Consider the following 22512-nt stretch of genomic DNA (forward strand, 5'->3'; position numbering starts at 1 on the left):
CTTAGAGAACATCAACCCTTCATCTCCATCACCTTACTGACTGGGTATGGCGTTAACTAAGCAGCAGGTCCATCCAACATCTGACAAGACACCCTTGCTAAATTAGAAAACTCCATGCGTAAATTTCAACCTTAGGGTGAGGTCACTGGCACCGCATCAATGTCCCAGCGCACTTTCACAGCCCTGCAGTGGAGCGGTTAAGGAGACTTGTTGTTGCTGGGAGGCCATCCCTGATTCCAGGCACTCACCCTGCTTCCTCCCAGCTGGTTGGATCCCTCACTTCCTATCAAAGGCATGTGAGTCACTATAAATCCAAAGAAAGGTGGTTGATTTGTCTGGTCAGTCAGACACCTGCTGCAGCTTCAAATTATCCCGATGATCTCACCACAGGCTTTCCTGATTCTGTGACTCTAACCCTGGCAAGGCCATGCTTCCCCTTCCACAGCGTTTTATTTCCTAGTGTGGGTGTTCACCGACCTTCCTCCCTGCCAAGGGTCCACCCTGCTAGCTCTCAGGAGGAGCAAAGTGGCACTACAGCACTTGCCCTGGGGCTGGCTTCAGAAGACGTGGGTGGGCTGGGCACACAGTAACCCCGAGGAAGGCAGACACAGTGGTGACTTAATAGCGCATGCTGAGCACCCTTTCTCTGCTGAGTCCTCTGTAGTGTCCAAGTCTTACATTTATTGAGAAATCGATACGCTCCAGGGGTCCTCTTTCAAACCTCTTGGAAACACAATGGTGTGTGGGTTCTGGGTCTAGGTCACACACAAAGACCTCACTCAGCTCCTGAAGAGCCAAAAGGCAAAAGGCCTTTTGACTTCAACGGCAAATAATATAAAGGCACAAGTAAATCAATTAGCCCAGAGAAGGCGTAATCTGTGGATAGAAAAGGAGAGGCAACGCACATGGTGCTATGCTGTGCTTAAGGAAGAAGGAAGTATCTTCCAACCCAGCCAGGTTTTAACCCAAGGTAAAAGCCCTTGGGTCTCTCTAACAGAACACATGGACCAAGAAAATAACTATTCAACAAATACTTTACCCCTCTGTACAAAGTTCAATTCCAGTTTTTAACATCTTTGATCCTACAATACTCATGCAATACACGTGTGGCTGCTTAATCTGGCAAGCTTGCCAGGAGCTCCACTCATCCAGGCTGACACACAGAATGCTTGCTGTCCATGAGCAATCTCACAAGAAGCTTGGCCAAAGGTGGGTGACTGTCTAGCACCAGCCAGCCCCTGCCTACTTTGTTTCATTCGGGGCTCCTCCTCCAACAGGCGAGGATCTGCCCTCTTGAGAGTCTGTATTCAGGGAGAGGTGCCAGTTATTTTTCAGAAGCTTTGATGATAAGAACAGGACATCAGTCTAAAGCCTCGAGGTCATGTTGGATCCACCCTGACCCGGTCCTGTAGAAACTAAAAAAAAAAAAAAAAAAAACCAAAAGAAGCTTGCTGGCCGGTGGTGAGCCTTCTGGATGTAGAAGCAGCTTCATTCTCTCCATGGCCCCGGCTTGCTGGGTGCCACCTGAAGGCCCTGCTGTTTGCCTTGCTTTCTGCCCTTCGTACCACCACCCTCCAGTCCACTTGAGTGTTCTGAGTGCAGGACTTCAGCAGGCACAAGGTGTTGCTTCCTCTGGGTCTTCCTCCGAGGGTGAGGCCTGAGGAACAGTAACAGCAGAGGGAAAAACTTTAGTGTTTTCTTTCCCATTTGGAAAGAGGCTGAAAGCATCTGGCTGTGAGACCAGCAAGCTGACATTTTTGTGTTAGCAGAAGAGCAGCCTCTTCACTCGCACTTGTTTTGATATTCCATGCACCAGAAGATTAGATACGGTACTGACAGATTTTCATAATGGTGGCAAAATATCATGGCATTTTTAAAAGTGAGGCTTTGTTCTGAGTTGTTTTCATGGGGGAAAAAGAAGAAATCTACACTCTCACATTCTGACGGCAAATGAATGTGTATGAGACAGCAGTTTGCCCATGGATGGGAAAGCCCACAGAAACCTGATAGTACAAAGCAGTTTAGCTTTATGCAAAGCTTCCATGTGCAGGCCTCGGGGATGAACCCTTGAGGGCAGACTATAGACTCAGTGCCCTGTTAGGCCAGCTTCCAAGTTGGGTATCTATGCAGATGCTCCAACACTCACTAGAGTGCAGAAGAGACCCTGACCCCATCAAACCCAAGCCCAAGGGCATCTGAGCACAACCACTGCACAGACACAGGCTGGGAGGAGATCATCCCTGTCCTGACCCACAAGAGTCAAAGCCCGCCACCAGGTTCTGTACAGACGCACTTCAGGAAAGACAGCAGTCCTACCACTCGATCAGAAGACAGAGTTTGTAGAAATTCAATCACACACGGAGAAGGGAGAATGCAAGCAGAAGAATAAAACTCAGCAGCAAGCATGAGTTAAGTCCACGCTGGCCCTCTGCAAAGTCCTTCAGCACTAACACGACACCAACCCAGGGAAACTCAGTGGAAGGAGCTCAGGAAAGACCGCTGGCTGGCGGCTCTCTGACTTACAACATGTTCTGGGCTGTGGTAGTCAGAGGCTGTACTCAAACTAAAGAGTCCTTTAAAGTCCAAGAATTAGACACAGCCAGCATTGAGCTATTAGCCTGACTAGAAAGGCTGAAGAATCTCATTATAATAAAGGTGAAGCCATTTATAATCTTGTCCAGAGTACAAGGCTGCAGTTATAATAAACTGTTTTCTCTTGCAACAGAGAAAGTCAGTCTTTGCCAGGAAAAAGATTTGAGGAAAGGGTGTGTTAGCAATGATATTTAGAACTTTATTTATTCAGTAAATGTGCTGAGGCAAGGCTCAAGACCACCAGCACCACATATCCCTGCATCCATGCTATCCTCATCTCATAGGGTGCTCATCTCATATTGTGCTCCCACTTTCTAGTAAGCAGCAACGCTGACCCTGGCCTTCACTCATACGGAGTGCAAGTCCTTTAAGGCCGCTGTCTGAGCTTCCAGCCCAGAAGTGCATGGAGAGCTAGACCAGGTGGTTGTTGGGAGCATTGCTCCATTAGTAAAGGCTGCAGGTTCCTGTACTTGTAGTTTATTTTTAGTCAGGTTACATGACAGAACGAAAGGTTCTGACAGGAAGGAATGCCTTTTCTTCCCTTTTGTTTGAAGTAGGTACTCACAATGTGTATAATTTTAAATTTAACAACCTGAGTGAATTTCAAGATATGCAAAATTTCACTCAAAATACTCTCCCAAGCTTCTTCTGCCATCACTGTGGACAGCAGTAGACAAACTCTTACCTGGTGACTGATCCATGAACTGCTACAGAGCAAGTGCAGCCTGTGGGAAGTAGCTCAGAGCATCATACCCATGCCTTCAGCTGCCAGTGACAACACACCCCATGGGGCCCCTTCCAGGGTGCCCAGGCAGAGAGCTGGGTGGGGCAGAGCTGGGTAAGGTCTGGGCCATACTGCCAGAGAGAGACTCTAGGAAGCGTGTCTGGGCTGGGGTGGCTCAGGGCAGTGCATGGTACGTTTAGCAGGCACAGGTCGTCCTGCTCACCTTCATGAATCACTGTCACACACTTCCTAGCATCTCAAACAGACCCAGCGGCCCACTCATGCAGCAAACAAGTAGGTACCCATACATTCCAACTCAGGCTGCTATTAGGTGGGCAACCCTACAGGGCCTCGCTGCTGTCACAAAAGCCCTGCCAACAGGATGCACTTCTCCCACCACCAGCTCTCCTTTGTTCTTAGGCCCAGAGCTGCTGAGAGGGTGCAGTACAGATGGGGAGGTGAACCCCTCTAAACCCAAGCATGCACCCGGCATTCATGCCTTCTGACAAGCTGCCGTTGTCTAAGAATCCTGCCAACTTTCTAGCCCTTCAAATACCTGGCTGGACTTCTGACTCAGGCTTCCTGAGCATCCACTGTGGAAGCCTTGTGGTTACCAAGCAACAGATGAGTTTATCTAACTGCAGGGAACTCTCTCCCAGTGAAGGCTGAAAACCCTGTTCTCCAAGCTGGATTACTCAGGACAGACAGGTGCCAGGAAGGCAGTCAGCCTAACTAGCAATCATCCCCACTGCCACCAAGATCCCAGAAGAAAACACTGCACAGTCCCCTCTCAACTTTATCTGCAAACTCAACAGGCAGTTGCCTAGGCAAAAAGTAATTTAACCCAGGAGGTTGGTCACAGAATTCTTTTACAGGACATAATTTATTATATTCATTCATTCATTCATTCATTCATGTCTTTTTCAAGACAGGGTTTCTCTGGGTAGCCTTGGCTGTCCTGGAATTCACTCTGTAGACCAGGCTCGCCTGAATTCAGATCAGAGATCCACCTGCCTCACCTCCCCAGTGCTGGGATCAAAGGCACTTGCCACCATACCCAGTTCATGACAGGAAAATATCCATTTTAAATCACTATTTCTTCTTGTTATTGTTTTAAAAAATAGCTTTAGGGTCATGGCACAGCAAAGTCTTTTAGAATTTTGTTTTGTTTTCTTGAGACAGGTTTTTCTTTGTGTGACAGAGGCCTGCCTGCCTCTGCCTGCCTCGAGCTGGGATTAAAGGTGTGCGCCAGTGCGTGTGGCCACTCAAGCACTCCTTCTCCTTGATGACTGCTGCTTGAGCCCCACCTTGCTTTCATCCTTCCGAGAGTCACCCATAACACTAAACAGTAAGTCCAAGTTAACCTTGCACTGTAAATTTCTTTGTAACTTCTAGCTTTCAGTTTATAAAATGGGCATGCTCTCTTTTAATAATGAGGGGGAAAAAACCAATATATCCTGTTTACAGCAAATAGGTGTAATTTGTCCTATGCCAAAAACCTCAAAGTATTTTGATTTTCTACTTTTGAAAATGTCACTGCTTTTTGTCCTCAGTTATTTGATTTCTCAAGCCTTCTCAAGCCCTGTAATTAAGATGCCCAGGGACCAATTCTTCCTTTCTAATCTTTCCTGCTTTCTAATCTGGAATACTCTAAGTCTATGTATACAATCAGAAGGCAGCAGTGACCTCTGGTGACCTCAGGCTGACTACTGCTCCTCCACTGTGCCTGGGTAAACTGAGGAGGAAATGGTAGACTGTCATCAGGGTTCTGTTGGCTTTAGATGACAGAAAGCAAGAGAAAGGAGCACCTTCCCCTAGAACAACGTGAAACTCAGGTGAAGCAGCAGCCGGCGTGGGAGGATGGATCAGCTTGCCTCCACCTTGTTAAAGTCACTGGTGGGAACGAATGGCAGCATAGCCAGGCCCAGCTTTCAGTTGTATGGGCAGAGATGTTGGCTGGCAACCCAACCAGTGAAGATTTCATCTTTGATTCTCAGGATCCAACCAAGGCTAGATTCTGTGTCGTTATGGGCCCTACTGAAGACAGAAGTCAGTCCTAAGCATTATGTGCTGGTTAGCATTTTGTCAACTTAATGCAGGCTATAGTTACCTGGGAAGAGGGAATCTCACACAATTCAGAAAAACCTCCACCAGATTGGCCTGTAAGCAAGTCTGTGTGAGTATTTCTTGATTAATGGCTGATGTGGAGGGCCCACCCACTGTGGGCAATGCTACTTCAGGGAGGTGGCCCTGCATGGTAGGAAAAAGCAGGCTGAGCAAGCCATGAGAAGCAAATCAGGATTAAGCCATGAGAAGCAAGTCAGGATTACTCCATGGTTTCTGTGTCACTTCCTGACTCTAGGTTCCTGCCCTGACATCCCTTAGGGATGGATTCTAAACTACAGGACACCTGAACATTTAGATTCTGTCAAAAAACAAGGCTACTGAAGAATGGAACAGAACTTGGGAGTCCTTAGCTAGAAGCAGGCCAATATTGGGAATGTGAGGTGTGGAAACTGGCAAAAGCCTGCTGAAGCTGGAACTCATGCACCATGTGGAGAGGCCCTGTCAGGGGACTCAGAGTCCTCAAGTGGCAGGAACCCTGAGCTTTCTTAGCACGGGAGACCAAAACTCTCAGGAGAATTCTCAGCCCTTAGGCATGGGCCTCGAGCGTCAGGTGGCAATATTGGGGAGTGGGGAGAAGAACAGAATGTGCTGGCAGGGGTTGGACCCCAGTTTAGACACTCAGCAGCAAGCAGGGAAAGGGCTTGAGCAGGAGGATAAGCAGCAGGAGCACGGAAGACTACAGTGTCACTCCAGTTCTCCATAAGGTTATCATGGATGCTGGTTAAGGTGGATGAGTTGTGGGTAGCCCTGGAAAACAAACATATTTAAAACTGCTATGGTTAGATTCTGAAAATACCAAGATTGACCAGCTGAAGAGCAGAACCTTGAGCCCCAATCCGAGGGCTCAGCCCTCTGGGCCTCCTGTCTGTGACCTGGGTGATACCCTGAGTACATTTTTTACATTACAGAGAAAGGACAGCACAATGCTCTACTGAACCCAAAGGACAGGTTCAGAAGGTGACCTTCAAGCTGGACAGATATGAGGCCCTTACCTTGAAAGTAAGGGGAAAGGAGCTCTCGTGTGTGCAATCACCACGCATCATAAGAACGTTAAAGAGACGAAGGTCAGGCTATGGTAGATCAAAAAGAGGAACGGGGGGGGGGGGGGGGAGGGGACAGGAGAAGAGAGCCTTTCCTGAGCACTCTTGGCTTCGCACTGCACTGCTGGCCAGGCATCAGGCATTCATGGTTTCCTGCTACACTGGCTGATGATCTGCTGCCATTCCCACTTTACACACAGGCGATCACCAAGTGCTAGGGGGTTACAAGTATCCAGGAAGGGCCAGCTCCAGAACCAGGCTACCTTTGGTACCTATGGTACCTTCCTACCTCTGCACGCACAGAAACTGACACCACTTCAGAGCCAGACTTTACTCACGAGTATTTCTTTACAGGCCTGTTGCCATAACAAGCAGAGCCATAAAGCTCACCCTGTCTCTTGCTCTAAGTCCATTTCTTTGGTTACACAAAGAATGATCTCACATTAAAAAAAAATCCTCTTGGACTAGAAAGATGGCTAAAGGTGCTTGCTTTGCAAGCCTGCTGCCCTGAACCCACGCACAGTGGGAGGAAAGAACCTATGCCACAGACACACACAGAGGGGGTAAAGGAAGAAGAAGGGGCGTGGAGTAAAGTTCAGCCCTCTTTATAGGTTACACACTGGTTACTTAGCTCAAGCACGACTCTAGAAACAATCATCACTGCAGCAGAGGATGGGTCTTCCCAGGATAAGGAGCACAAGAGAGTCAGCCTGGCGTAGATGTAAAGCACGAGTCCTCAGGAGAGATGCCCCCACTGCTGTCAAGCGGTTCACATCTCACATGCTGAATGCAGCACACTGGTGACCTGGAAGGCTGGCTCTCAGGCTGGCTTTTTGAAACAGGACTTCTCTGCAGAGCTTTGGCTCTCCTGGAACTCACTATTTAGACCAGGCTTAACTTGAACTCATAGAAATCCACCAGACTCTGCTAGGATTAAAGGTGTACTACACCACATCGTGCAGCACCCTTTTTTTTTTTTTTTTTTAAAGATTTATCTAGTTATTATATGTAAGTACACTGTAGCTGTCTTCAGGCACTCCAGAAGAGGGCGTCAGATCTCATTACAGATGGTTGTGAGCCACCATGTGGTTGCTGGGATTTGAACTCCGGACCTTCGGAAGAGTAGTCGGGTGCTCTGACCCACTGAGCCATCTCACCAGCCCGGCACTCTCTTCTTGAGGGTCAACAAGTTAATCTTATTTTTTGGACTGCTACTTATAGGAGTTCAGGGCTAGAATAAAGGGAAACAGTTCATGCAGGTCACAATCAGAATGGAAGGTCTCAGTTTCTGGAGAACAGACTGAGGAGTGGGGTGGGGTGGGTTGTGTACCCTCCTACTGCAGAGGTGGCTTAGCAGGAGTGGGGGAGGGCTTTTAGGGTGAAGAAAAGTAAACTGTGGGCAGCAGAGGGAGAGCTAGGGCTATCATGCTCTCTTGGCTTTCCGAATGACAGGAGCCAGGTAAGCCAGAGCAGGCAATGTTTAATGAGAGCCACTTTCCTGTTGCATGCTGCCTCATCTTGGTATGAGCAGTGTTCGAGACCAGCTACAGCTTCCAATTCCAGTGCTTGGGTAACTCTAGCAACAAACATCACCATCTCCTATCTCCCAGGAGAGGCTGACTGGCTTCCTGCTCTTTGTTGTCAGCGTGACTGTGTGACAGAAAGCATACCCTATGGCTCCTGCTGTCTGCAGGTGACTCAGGTGTGGAGGAAGCTCAAGGTCACTGTGAATTCCCCCTAATCGCCTCATTAGCTGGGTGCGGGTGAGGGTGTGTTTGTTCCACAAGGAGGCAGAAATCTGGTAATTGCACAATGTCACATAGAAAAAAACAGTGATAGGAACAAAGAGGGCAGATGTAAAGGTTGCGTGTGCAGAGCTGTAATTACCCCAGAGTCTAAGGCAGCAGGGTATACAGTAGGGGAGCTGCAGAGAGAGGAGGGCCCACGTGGTCAGTCTGTTTGGATGGGCCTGTGAACATACTGTGAGCTTATGACAGGCAGACCCAAGTGCCCTGTGTTGTTAGTGTTCTCTGTCCAGAAGAGCCCACTCACTCGTTCAGCCATCTTCTTGATGGACAAGCACCCAGCCTGCATGTACACGTTTACACCTCTGCCTGACCAAAGGCCCCTTGCATAGCTCTTCTGCCTTAGTTCTGTAGCACAGACCCTACTGACACCTGCCCGCCACACTGTTAAGGACACCCTTTTCAGTCCCCAAGTCATGTCTGTTTTCATCTCTATGTTGCTCTCTGTGACAGAACTGTGGTTCGTGGGGTGGGGCCTGGGCATTTGGTTTTTCACAGTGCTTCCCAGCAGACATTAGTAGATTCTTTTTTTCCTTCACATCTGTGTGTCCCCACAGCTCTTGCTAGTCATCTTATCTCTCTCTGGTGCTCAAATGAGACCGAGTTCTGGCCTTGGACAAGTGGATAAAAACAACGATGGTAGCTTGCTTGCTCTCTTCCACACTCTCACCCGGGGGGCCAAGGAGACAAGAGGAAGCTGGGCTAAGCTGATCTTCCTAGGAGACTAGCGGCAATTTGGGGGTAGTCTCGCCCTGCTTTTCTCGGGCTGCCACCTGGTACACAGAACTTTGAAAGAAGATGGTTGCTCCAAGTAGGCTTGGTCATCTTCACAGTTCACTGAATATCTGAGTTCACCTCCCTTCACAGAAGAACAGCTCCTTCTCCCTTACAGTTCCATAAAGATTCCATCCATCTAATCCAAAGTGTTTCTTTTATACCTACTATGTGCCAGGAGTGTGTTGCAGACATGGTGAACAAAAAGTCTGCTGGAGTTTCTGCTGGGGCACTTCAGACAAACCCCACACATAGAATAGACTGTGTCATTGTGTCAGAATAAGTGAGGGCATCTGTATACTCTTGCAGGTTTGAGAGGTGAGGGGGAGAGCCCATGCCAGGCCCAGGTCTTGAAAGTGACAGCAGGATGTCACCAAAGGCTCTAAGTCAGGGCTTCATGGGTTAAGAGGGGAGTGGGAGCTGTCTGCACAGCAGTGGCCATGGGAGGCATGGAAAGAGACCAGGACCTCAGAGGAAGTAGCAGCCAAGCGTGATACTCATAAACACAGAGTTTTAGAAGTTGAGGGAAGAGATGGAGTCAAGGAGGCCCAAGGGACCAAGGCTGCGAGATGGAGCAGGAGAGCACCAACTCAGGTGCAGTAGACATGCACGGAGAAAGCCTCAGGCTTCCAAGTGGCTGTGCCCAGCCTCTCATCTCACATGTGGCCAATCTGGTTTTTTTTGCAGAATAACTGGCTCAAAGAAATTGAGAAAAAATTCATAATGGGCAAGAGTCCAGGTTTTCCTTCAGCTAATTAAGTGATATTAGAGAGGTTGTAAATGCCACGTAAAACTTGGCAGGCAAGCCGCTCCTAATGATGAGGATATTGCTTCACAGGGTGATGCAGCTGCAGCTTCTTAGTGCTCATCTTCAGGGGACCTGGTTCTGCTTTCAAGGTTGTTCCCGAGTGCTGCAAGGTTGCAGCTACTTCCATACGTACTCTGGTCCTTAGTCCCAGGAATACTTGGATAATGGAGGCCAGCAGAAAGGACTAGACAAGTCACAAGGCCATCGCCATAATGGCTAACTGCTTGTTTCTTACAAGACACTGAAGCAGTGTTTCATACTCAGCAGATGGTTTGTCTCCACAGTGATGGATAGCATGCACCTCAAGCATCTTCCTTCAAGAGACCAGAGAACTGAGATGCAGTTCTTTGTGTGTGCCCAAAGGTGCACACAACATGCAAGCAACTTAGCCTACCCACTGGGTGACACTTCGATAGACTTAAGACAGCTAATGGGGAACAAACAGAACCAACAGCAAAAGCTGAAGCAGTCACACAGGGTGAGCACTTACTGGCTGTTTACAATGCCACAGCACAGCAAGGCTGTTAACATGGAAAGTGCCCCAAGCCAGTGAACTCCAGTGATGAGGCATTTGTGCTGACTGAGGGAGGGGCAAGTCTGTCTCAGGTAACTGATGGCCACGCCATTTCCCTAAGGATGTTTACTATTTTGAGACATGAAAGACTTGTGTGGCTTTCAGACATTAAGGAAATGCCTGGCTATGCTGTGCTGCGCTGGCCAGGTAAAGCCAGGCCTCAGCTTGTTCTCCCTGACCAAGCACAGCCACATCTAGGAAGGACCAGAAGAGGAGCTAGCAACACTGTGACAAGGATGCATTGAGAGAAGTGATACAAGTCAAATAAAATGATTGAAGAACAGTTAACTGAGACTGCCAATCCTCTAATGAATTTTATGGGAGCTGAGCTGAGAACAGGAACAAGAGGTTGGGTTCTGATGATGCTGTCACCGATGACCACACTGGAGGTGACAGCAGAAGCCGAGAGAACTGTCTTGGGAAAGTGGTGCTGGGTATATGGAATAATTCACACAAGGTGGGGGGATTTAGAAACTGCACTCACATTTCCACACTATCAGTGACACTGGCTTTGTCATTTTGGAACGGTGAGAAGGAATTATGGCCCTCACAAAGCATGTGCCTGAACTCACCTCACTCATGCATGCCTAGACAGACAACTTGGCCAACAGTCTAACCAACCCTGTGCAGCAGTCAGGCCTCGGCGCCCATGTCTCCAGGAAAGATGGCAATTTTAGAGGGTTATGTTACCACTTTTGCTTCCCGGGAACGGCTGTTTTTGTGACGAATGTTGCTGAGGGGGCCATTCAATATTTTACCAACAGCATCTGTGTAGATGTTTGGGGTGGGGGATGTCTGACAGGTTTGTGTGTAGGTGCCAGGAAAGGTTTTGTGACTCTCACTATATTCCTATGTGTAGAGAGATGTTTACTATTCTTTTTCAGAACTGAAGCTGAGGGTCGGGAGGCTGACAGAGACCTGACTGTTAGGATCTCATTTAGAGATGTTACTTATTTCCTTGTTCTAAGAAGTGGATGCATGAAGGAAAGGGGTCATGCACACGGAAGACAAAACCCTTTGCCACTGCATGGGAGTGCTGTTCTGTCAAGCACTGGGTTTCCCACCTGAAGCCGGCTGGACTTTGCTAGCAGACACCATGGGTTTGAGCACAGCAGGAAGAAGAACTGGGAAGCAGAGCACTGAGAACTTAGTGCTACTACTGCACCGTCCGCACGTGACAGCAGGAACCTGTTCTCTCCTGACAGGCAGATTTCAGGGTAGACGTTCAGCTCAGAACAATAATCATGGCCACAGCAGGACTAACTCTTTGTACCTTGTGGGGTTTAACGGACTTTTCTTTGCAGTCCTCAAAAGGCAGCAACTGGCATTTGCTTGAGTCCTGACGAAGTATGGACAATCTGTCAGGTTCTCCCTGCCACTCACCCTGGCCACAATTATACAGTGCATGTGCAGATTAGCTGCAAAGTCACTTCTCTTCCAGGAGTGACAACATTTTCCCAAATACAAAAAGGTACCTACAGTCTCCTCAGTGCCTGTCTGTGTTAGAAAGCCAAGGGGAGGATGCGTGGTGAGAAACGCCTTCAAAATAAGGGCAGAGCAGAAAAGGGCTGTTCCACAGTGGTGACAGGGTAAGAACAGAGAGTGGCATAGCCACTCAGAGTAATCCTGTGACACACTGCTGTCACTCACTGCCTGGCTCCCTGCTGCGCGAGCCAGACATCAAAGGCTGCCCCATACCATCTTACATGCTCTTTAGCAGCTAATCAGCCCATTCTTTCCTGAATAAAGCCCTGTTCAATCAGCTGCTCATGGGGGTATAGTGGTCTTGATGCCCATCTGCTAGCTAGGGTCAGCTGAGACATGGGGTGGTGATCGTTCTCTCCCCAGTGGCTTCTCGTGGTAATGTCAAAGTTGCCACTTAAGTCATCTGCTTCCCAGGACCCCGTGAGAACGGAGCTGGAAGTGAAGTCTGAGGCCCCTGACTCTAAGACCACTACCCTACACTAGGCAGCCCCTCTTCCCTCTGAAGCTAGGTGCTGACCAGGCTGGAGGCAATGAGTGCTTCCTGGTAAAAGGGAGCAGGATAGATAGACTGGGTGGGAACAACGGCAAGGCATGAGGTTGCCTAACCTCCAAGTCAGGCCAGGAATATGGTAGCATTTGTAACTGACATGCAGAAAAAAGGCACACAACGCAGTAAGTACCCAGAGCATTCAAGGAATCTACACCCAAATCAGGGCAAGGGAAGAAAAGTTTCTACACTCTGCCACTCACTGTGTCCCTCTCACACAGGTCACTCAACAAAGGTGCCCCACTCCAAAGCCCCCTACAGAGCACTCTGGTGGGCGGCTGAGCCTGCTGTTGAAAGAACACTATTCCTTAAGGAGAGAAAGCAAACAATACACACAATGTGCTGCATAATCATGAACTCAGCTCAGCACTGTGGAACTGGACTCAAGGACAAGCCTAGGGCCGACCCCAGGGACCAGGAGAACTGACCTCAAAGGTCAGTGGTGCTTACACTGATATTCCTTTCCCAAAGATTCCTCGGATCAAGCAATCTTACACTTTACATCTGTGCGCTTTTTGGTGACCTCTGCAAAACTCAGCACCAGAGCTAATGATGCAGAACACACAAGAAGCCTCCCAAGTTACTCTAGTGGGACATGACGACAACAAACCCGTCTTTCTGTTCAGTAATCCCCGTTATGGTTGTGTCCAAATGAATTTTTGTGGGATTAGGGATGATTTTTCCTCTTGTTCCAAGTGTTTCTGTACTGAAGACAGGCAGACACTAGTGGTAATTTATCTCACACACACACACACACACACACACACACACACACACACACACACCAGTCTTCCACATGAGCTCACCTGATAATGTAAACAGAACCTTGCACATGGTCTAACACTCATCTCACCTTTTTAAGCTTGCCTTCTTCACAGCAGAGACACTGAGGTTTCTAGGAGCATCTCTTAGTCCAAAACTCTTAGCCACATGCCCAAGATGTAGGGCTCGGACATGGAAGATGGACTTCAGCTCCTTGGGGTAGGTGGCATAGGCTCGGATGAAGGACTGCAGGGCTAGAAGAAAGGGGAGGAGGAGGTCAGGATAGGAGTTCTGAAGTCTCAAGGCTACCCTACCCCATCCCTACATTACCCTACTTTATCTTGCCTGGAAAGAACAGAACCAGGACGACTATAACACAGGCACACTGGTGTGTGCATTTAAAATCTCTAAAAGGGCTGGAGAGGTGCTCAGTGGTTAAGAGGGCTTACTGTTCTTACAGAAGACCTGAATTTGGATCCCTACATTGGACAGCTCATAACAGCTCTGCAGGGATCTGATGCCTCTGTAGGCGACTGCACTCACCTAAGTATACACCTGCACAGATACACAGGCATAAGCATAATGAAAATAAGTTTTAAAAGTCTGAAAAAAAAAAACCAAACAAAAAAATTATAGCCAAAATTATTACTTAAATAAATTCTATAAAATTTCCTTTGCTTCATGAAGACTTGTAACAAACCAACAGAACAGGACTTCTCTTTTGTCACATACAGTTTCAAGGCCTACCACAGAGCCTGACATGTCGCATGTACTTGATACCTGTTTGCTACATACAGTAAAATGAATGAGGAAACTAAGTGATCAACACTTTCTTATGAAAATGAGAAAATTCTTAGATATTTATGTTAGGGGAAAGTCAGTTACTTTTATGTAATTAATGCCCACAGCATGCCAAGGACAAAGGAAATTATAAAAATTAAAATAGTACAGACAGCGGTTGACCTGGTGCCTGCCACCAGCCTGCAAAGCTGCAGTCCCACTTTAAAGCTAGGAGGAATAGATTCCATGTTCTAGACCGCAGTGCAGCTACAGAAGATCTGGGCTTTATTCCTGGGTGCTGGAGCTTGGCTAGGCCTCAGCACCTTCACCTGACATCCTCCTTGAGGACAGACTTTCCTGCATCTGTTTCCTAAGTGAATATCCCACAGCTTCCCCTCTTTCCAGCAGGGAGATATCTGCAATGTGCCCTGCCCATCACTGCTCTTTAACTTTTACATCCAGCTCCTGGACCAGGAGGGATAGGACCAGCCCTGTTCCACTGACAAAAGAGGCACCAAGCACCAGCCTCCCTCAGCCAGGTGGTTGAGCCACTGGACTGGCAAGTTTGCCCACAGCTTAAGTGTAATATCCCAGCAGTACCTGGAGATTGCCGTTTATGAACAGTAATAAAAAGTGTCATTTTAGCAGATCATCTCCTGGAAGGATCCTGGGAATCCATCAAAGCTCTATTTACTGAGCAAAGTGAACTCCTTTTCCCAATCGATGAGAAATAATAAGCACGGCAACTCCTCTGCACCTCTCACTTAAATCTGTGTTCACTTCTCTTCCAATAACCAGGGACCAGCTTTTTCAAAGAGCATCTTTAACACTTCAAATCGCCTGCTCTGTCTAGAGGGTTCCAGCACTGGCCCCACCCACAGCTACTCACATTCTCAGAAAGGAACTAACTGGAACTGCAGTGACCACCAAGACCTGACTTCTCTTTCTTCCCCCAGTTCCAACACTGCTCTAAAACATTTCACTGAGCCAAGCCAAGAGTCTGTGCCACCCCAAAGGCAGCCTTTTTGTCACTTTCTGTCACTTTCCCACATAAGCACCTGAGTCCCAGGTCTCTGCTTGGCTCACAACCATCCTGTCCCCCACAAAACACACTTCCATGAAGCAAGCAAGTAGATAGATATCTGTCCCAAGAGATGTAAGGGCCCAGCTAAAAGCCTTACAGGGATACCAGTTGCTGAGCAGTGGCAGGAAATGTTTCCGCCCTAGAAGTCAGCTCAGGCAGCATTTCACACTGCGTATTTTAACTAAACCTTCGTGTCCTCTAGGCTCTAGTGTCACTGGGGACAGCAACAGCTGCCTGTCCTTGCACACTTGTATGTTTGGCTAACTCTGAGGCAGCAGGGGCAGGAAGTGGTTCGTGTTGGCAGTGTCTAGAATGTACAGAAGGAATATGGCTGTGGGGCCGGCACAGTAGAAAGGGAAAACAGGAAGATGTTTATTCAGGGTGACGGATGGAGCTACAGGCAATGAAAGTTGAGCATTTCAGTTGCTGCCTCTTATTTCCAGAGAGCTATTTAAGGTGCATGAATTAGAGGGAATCTGTCTAAAATAATCCACCTGGACAGCCTATCCTTTTTTTATTCATGGGCCTCTGGATCAGGAATGGAGGTGTCATACAGATGCCTCCTAGGATAAGGCAGAGGAATAATACTACAGCCAAGACACTCCTCCTGCCCCATACCACAAGCCCAGTCTGGTTCATGGCAAAGGCACACATACCTATGCCAACAGCCACATTACCCAAAGGATGTGAGAAAAGAAATGCCTTCTTACAGTTCTCTTAACGACAAAGCTCTTGGCAAGGTGCCTGGCCAATGCCGTCCCACTGAGGCAAAGAGGTAAATATATTACGATTAACAAGTGTCCTTTGCAAGCGCAAGTGTAAGGGCCACAGACGATCCCTACTCTGCAGGGAGGCCAGAAGATGATCATGACAGACCATCAGAACAGGGGCACACATAGGCAGAGGACTCTGATCTGCAAGACTTCCCTGCAGAGTCTCGAATGAAAACACAACACCACTATTTCTACAGCCTGAGTCCTAGCAGGAGACACACAGAGAGGAGGAAAAGGAGGAACTAACTGTTCTAGGGACTGGCAACAACCAAACTGACTATTAACAATGATGGGGTCAAAAAAAGCAAAAGGACTCCACTGCAGACTTGGCCCAGGTTCTATCTTGTTTTCTGCAGTAAAGGCAAGGGCAGCTGCATTGTTAATAATTCATGAGGTAGGTTCTATAATGCCACAAAAGGGAATCAAGTTGGTTGAAGGATTTGCATCTATAAACTTAAATGCAGAAGGTGTCATCTTATGGATACACGGCTTTTCCTATAGCTTAAGTTCAGCTCCTTCAGAGCAGAAGTGGATACATTCCCCAAACCTCCCAAAGTCACAATCCTAAGTGACAGGAGAGATTAGTGAGGGGCTTTGTGTCCCAAGGTAGGTGACTACGATCTAATGGGTGAGAGCAGCTGGTTCCAGCACCTATCAACCTGGAGTGAAAAACGAGTCAGCAAACAAGAGAAATGATCCACATACTTCCTTGTTGTACTAAGTACCACAACCATGGGAAACAGCTCTGCGCCTACAGCTTCAACAGAAGACCAGGACCTCTGATGACAGACAATACTCCCAATCATAGTCTCTGGCAACTGCTTGTTAATTTTCAAGGAACTATCCAGGCACTTACACAGAGCAATCTCAAGGTATGGGACACCGCTGATCCACCCAAAGTGGATGGTGTGTAGGCAAGCATCTTTTTTTTTTCCACTGCAAGGTTATCAACCTGAATTTAGCTGAGTCAGCCATCTTCTTCCAAAGGTCAAAATCACAATTAGCGTGTCTGGCTTCCCCTCAGGGAGGTTCCTGGGAACTACTTGGAATTCTCCACTTTTGGGAAATGCTGAAGACAGAGCATTATTAGAGAGAAGACCAGAAGAACACCAGTTACATATCTGGCTGGCAGTGAAAGACTCCCATTGCATGCAATTGTGTCTGAAGTGTTCTGACAATCAAGTCCGTGCAAAGGCAGAATGGTGGCTACCTGAAAACATGTTTGTCTTTTTATTGTTAGTGCTGGGCCTGGAGCTCCGGGACCTTGTGCTCTCTGGGCAAGTGCTGACCACTGAGTTCCACCTTCAGTCCTGATGCTGTTTTTCTCACTTATTGCTTTCTGGCTATTCACTGTAGCCCAATTTCTAGCTTTCAATCTAACCAAAGATCAACTCTCACACTGTAGCTAGGTGATCATTTAAAACCCATGGCTCATTGAGCCACATCTCAGTTCAAGGCCTCCCAGTGGCTCCCAGTCCCCTCAGGGAAACCTCAGAGCAGCCTCCAAGCTCTACAGGGCTCTGTCTCAGCTAATCCAGTCTCATGTGTAAGCCATTTCCTTCTTTCAGAAGATTAAATGCTCAGCCCATTTTGCTTTGCTGAAGCATCACCTTATAGCTTCCTTTAACCTTAACAAACACATTCCAGCCACTACCCCTGACTCCCTGACCTGGTCTCCATTTCTGCAGGTTGTACCCCTATCTAAGGCACTCACTATGTTCATTATCTCACGGCTGCTCCTGTGCCCTTTAATCCATTAATGTCCCAAGCAGAGGATGCCTTCCACTGCCTCCTCACTGGAACAGTGCCACACTCTAATACTGCCGAGTAAATTACTTTTTAAAAGGTACTTCTAGCTGGGAGTGGTGGTCCATGTTTGTAGTCCCAACACTTGAGACACTGTGGCAAGAGAGTCTCAAGTTTAAGACCTGCTTGAGCTATATATGTAACATGACCCTGTCTCAAAACTAAATGAATTTAAAAGAATGATAGCAAGGCCCAGTAACACCTTCAATCCTAGTACTCAACAGGCAGACAGATCACTTTTGAGGCCAGCCTGGTTTACAGAATACATTCCGGTCTTTAAAAAAAAAACAAAAAACTTCCCTTTCCCTAATTCTCAAGGAACTCACAGAAAGAACTGTGTACCCAACTTGGGTCTTTTTTGGGGGAAGGCTTTTTCTGTGTAGCAATGACTGACTGTCCTTGGAACTCACTCTGTAGGACAGGCTGGCCTCAAACTGCCTCCCCCAACTGCCTATCTCTGCCGCCCCGAAACTGCTATGACTAAAGACAAGTGCCACAATGACCACCACCAGGCTCCAACTTAGGTTTTATTAGCATTAGTTCGTCACCAGCCAGAACATCTCAGTAGGAAAAAGAGTTGGCTATTTATGACCACTGTTCAAGTGGAACTATTAACTCCACCTTTAGCACTGGGATCCCAGAGATACCGTAATTCTACAAAGCGTCTGAAATCTGTATTGGTATCACTTGTATGAACTGTCCAGGTTCAAGGTCTAAGCCCGTCCTCATCTCACCAGTCTGTTTCCTTTGCCAATCCAGGCAAGAACTGCTTAGGTCTGAGGCTTCTGGCCCTTACATTTATCTCCAACTTTACTCATCCAACTACTTCTGCCAGCGCGTTACCTCTGCTGTCTGCTGCTGTTCACAGACAGAGGGAAACAGATCCTCAAGATCCAAGTTGTTGGGTCAAAGCTTTAGCCCTAATATAAGCCAGCTAAAGCCTCGTTTGTGTAAAGGATGGAGATGGATGAAATTAACATTTAATATCACTTTAAAGCCTTCTGAGCCTGCTTCCAAACCCTGCACAATTACTGCAGAATGAAGGCTTTGATTGGTACACAGAGGTTCCTGGATGTCCTCTCAACTGTGGAAGGTTTGGTGAGGGGTGAAGTCAGGACCAGGGCATGGGGGGCCATCCCACCCCCAATCTTCTGAGAGTCCCACTGACCTTTCTTAGCCCAGGAGACCATCCTCTGACTGGAGTGCACATAATCTTCAAACACTGTCTGCAATACTGTGGCTCGTTCTCGGATTTCCTGGGGGCCACTGGCACGGGATTTCTGGGCGGGTGATGGAAGGATTAAAGGAGAGACAAGAGTTGAAGTCAGGAATAATGAAGCAGTTTATAATAGATTTAATAACAGTAAAATCACACGGCAACCACCCAGGGGCCAACAAGGGTAATCCTTTCAATATTACTAGGGAAAGAAGGGAGCTATAAAGATGTTAAAGTCAAGCAAAGATGAGAACTGCGTAAAAAGGGGGCAGACCAGGTCTGTTTGTTTGTTTGCCTACTTTCCTTCATGACCTCTTACTGCTCAAAGTAAAAGACCTTTGGTGGCACTCTGGAGTTTTCCAAGTCTGATTCTGGCATTTTAAACGATGAACCACGGGCTGTTTTTAAAGAACTCTTCTCTCCTAAGACTTTTCTCCTTTTCCACCTCAGTGGAAAAAGCATTTTTTTTCCCCTAAGACCATTTCAGGGATCTGCCTAAAATTCAGTCTTACAAAGCTACATATCAGCGGGGCGAGGTGGCACACGCCTTTAAACCTAGCGCTTGGGAGGCAGAGGCAGGTGGATTTCTGAGTTTCAGGCCAGCCTGGTCTACAGTGAGTTCCAGGACAGCCAGGGCTACACAGAGAAACCCTGTCTTGAAAAACCAAAACCAAACCAAAACAAAACACAAAAAACAAAAACAAAAAACCAAACACCAAAGCTATATATCCCTGATTTTTGAGCTTGCTTCCTCCCTTCCCAGAGGTTGGTTGTGAGTGGTTAAGATTTGCTCCAAAAACCTTTAATGACCAAGCTGAGTTCTGAGGACCTATTAAGAAGGTAGCTTTTCAGTAAGCCACATTCAAAGGCTGCCTGAGTCTCTGCAGCCAGAAGCATTGCTGTAGCCTCTGAACACTATTAATAATATATAGGACCATTTTCATCTTTTAAAAGTTCCAGAGGAGAAAACTGTCTTTTAACAACTTCTTCTAGAAAGTACTGATTTTTAATTTCCTCTATCTCACAACAAACACAGGTGCTCTTTCTGACCAGGAGGCTCTGCAGCCTAAGGAGGGGGGCCACTACTCATGTGAAGGGGTTACTGAGCCCCAGACTCAACTCTCATGTGTGGAACCTATGCCCTCAGAGGACAGGTGTCAGACCTGTGTCTGACTGCTTTACTTTGAAGGCCAGAAGAGGAGGAACAAAAAGGAGAGGAGAGCAAGTCTCTGTTTTGGGTAGATACTCCTCTCTGCATTAATAGAGACTTAACAACCTGAAGATGTTTTTGGTGTAGTCACATCGTCCTGCTGCCTATTTGGCTGATGACAGTCTGGCTGATTTCACAGTACACGGTCCCCCTAAGGGTTTTATCCACTACAATGTCAGGAAAAGCGCCACTGAGGAGCTGTGTTACCAAAGTGGACATTTGCTATTGTCATTAGCAAGGATTTTTTTCACCCCTTAACTGATGTGAAATGCAAACTTCTCCACTGCCCTCCTTTCGTTAAGCCACCTCAGCAGCACAACTGTCACCTTGCCTGTATTTTTTTTTTAATATGAATGTGAAATTAGTGAGGATGCCCTTTCCCCTGGCGGACAGAATCCTCTGTTATTAAAAAGTAAAGCACTTTAATAATGAAAACTTTTTCCTCTTTTTCCTGTGTTTTAACTGTTTAAAATTAATGAGAAGGGCAGAATGGTTGTCAAAGCGATATTGAAAGCCGGGCAGCCAGGACCGAATAAGCACAAAAATCCCTCTAGAGTGTTAAATAAACAGAGCTGCAGCCCTCTCTGGATCCCTCTGTTGGTTATTGTATACATTCTGTAACAGCTCTCAGAATAGATCTGAGAGCCAGGGAGGCAGAGAGGTTTCAGAATTCCAATAAAGGCCTCAAATTAAAGACAGCCTGGTGCGAATTCCAGGAGAAAATTAAAGAGACCTCAAGCTTAAGTGACAGGTGACTTGCTTCTGTGTCACAACTGTCAGGGGATTTAGTGATAATATGGCAATATATTACAAAGGGCTTTTCTTATTCCCCCCTTTAGGTTTCAAAATGAGGCATCTTTTCTTCCCAACCAAAAAAAAAATTACATATATATAATGTGAGTGTATATACAAGTGAAATGTGTAGAAAATGATAAAATCAGGCTCACACAGTTAAAATGATGAGGTCAGTTTTAGAGAAACGTAAGAAAAAGTTAATGACAGAAAACAATGCATTTAGGAAAAAGCATCTCCTACCACCACTTCCAGAAACACTGCTAAGACTGCCCCTCCTGAGACTGAATGAGGTAATTTTTGGTTGTGGGGAGGACAGTCTAAATTTAAACTGAAGACAGAACGGGGCAGAGTTCGGCAGTGCCACCTCAGCCTTAGACAGGTAAACGCTCCTGTAATGAGAGTGGGTCAGAGCCCCCAGGCTTGTGAGCAGGCAGCACTGCCTCTCCCACCCTCACAGACACAGGCTGGCTACTGGCTAATGAAGCCAACCTACAGCTAGCAGACCACAGGCAGTTGAGAAAAACATGCCTCCAGCCCCTATTGGCTCTTGGTGTGCCTTTGTCCACAACACCCCACTGATCCTCCAGACAAAAGATCATGGGAAATGATGAGGTAGGGGCTCTGATCGGATTTTAACACTTCCCAATGCCAGCGACAGTTTGGAGAATTTTATAAGCAGAGCTCACAGGACAAAAAAAACTTGTAGAAAACCATGCTGGGAGGGTGCACACTGTGCGGGAACTTCACAACGCCAGAGACTGAGATACCGCAGTGAGATCCAGGCTGGACCCCTCCACCTAGGACAAGGTTTAGATGGTGGCAGTGGCACACAGGGGTGTGTGCAGTCGAGGTATTGTGCTGAACAGCCACCTTCCAAGCTATTTAACTAAATGGAAGGGTTTTATTTTAATCACTTTCCTGCCTAGCTAAGCTTCACCCCGTGGTCCCCAGAACCTTCTGAGTGCCTCCCAGTCAAGCTGAAAGATCAAATTTATTCTCTTTGTAGGGAGGTGAACACTCACACCAGACGCAGCTGTATATATATTTCATACACCTAAATATGAAATATACATTTTACAGATGCTTCACTAGCTCTCTCTCTGTTCACAGAAGCCCAAAACTGTGTGTGCCAAAGGGACATTTACCATGGGCTGCAGAGGAGCTGGTGAGGTAGAGGGGACGGTAACGAGGTACAGTGTTTGTACGCTGGCCACTTGTGCATCTGCTGCAGAGCTGTCTGCACTGCAGGCAGTGGGTAGCCAGGACAGGGACACTGTTCATGAGGAACAGAATGGAAGCTGGATCCCTTACTCCCTGTACCCTCTAGGCCAGATAGCTCTGTGATTAACAACATAGCAACTGAGATCAGGCAGTCCTTCCTTTGAGTTAAAATGAGGCTTGGTTCTACAAACTAGGTCTCAATCAACAGGAAGCCTAGTGTGGTGAATTTAGTTTTCTCAGGTAATCACATCTAGCAATATCAGTGAAAACCCAATCTTACTTAGTATTTCTCCCTTAAATAAACAGCAGCAAATTACAAAATTATAAAAGCATTCAATATATTCCTGCCAAAAGGTGGGAGCCTGGGGTGAGGCGATGATATGGTCTCT

The 22512-nt window shown here is 47.2% G+C and overlaps 1 protein-coding gene across 1 annotated transcript in view; it reads right to left on the reverse strand.

Moving 5' to 3' along the window:
- Window positions 1-341: 341 nt before the first annotated feature.
- Window positions 342-22512, reverse strand: part of Ddx31 (DEAD-box helicase 31) — a 65299-nt gene continuing 43128 nt past the window's right edge. The window contains exons 18-20 of the mRNA XM_021180170.2: window positions 18850-18961; window positions 13330-13492; window positions 342-1657 (exon numbers count right to left, since the gene is read on the reverse strand). Of these exons, the coding sequence (XP_021035829.1) occupies window positions 1489-1657; window positions 13330-13492; window positions 18850-18961 (444 nt within the window). The 3' untranslated portion in view covers window positions 342-1488. The remainder of the gene's footprint in view (window positions 1658-13329; window positions 13493-18849; window positions 18962-22512) is intronic.

The sequence above is a fragment of the Mus caroli genome, unplaced genomic scaffold (assembly GCF_978045245.1).
Source record: "Mus caroli unplaced genomic scaffold, Mus_caroli_1 scaffold_2, whole genome shotgun sequence".
Classification (NCBI taxonomy): Eukaryota; Metazoa; Chordata; class Mammalia; order Rodentia; family Muridae; genus Mus; species Mus caroli.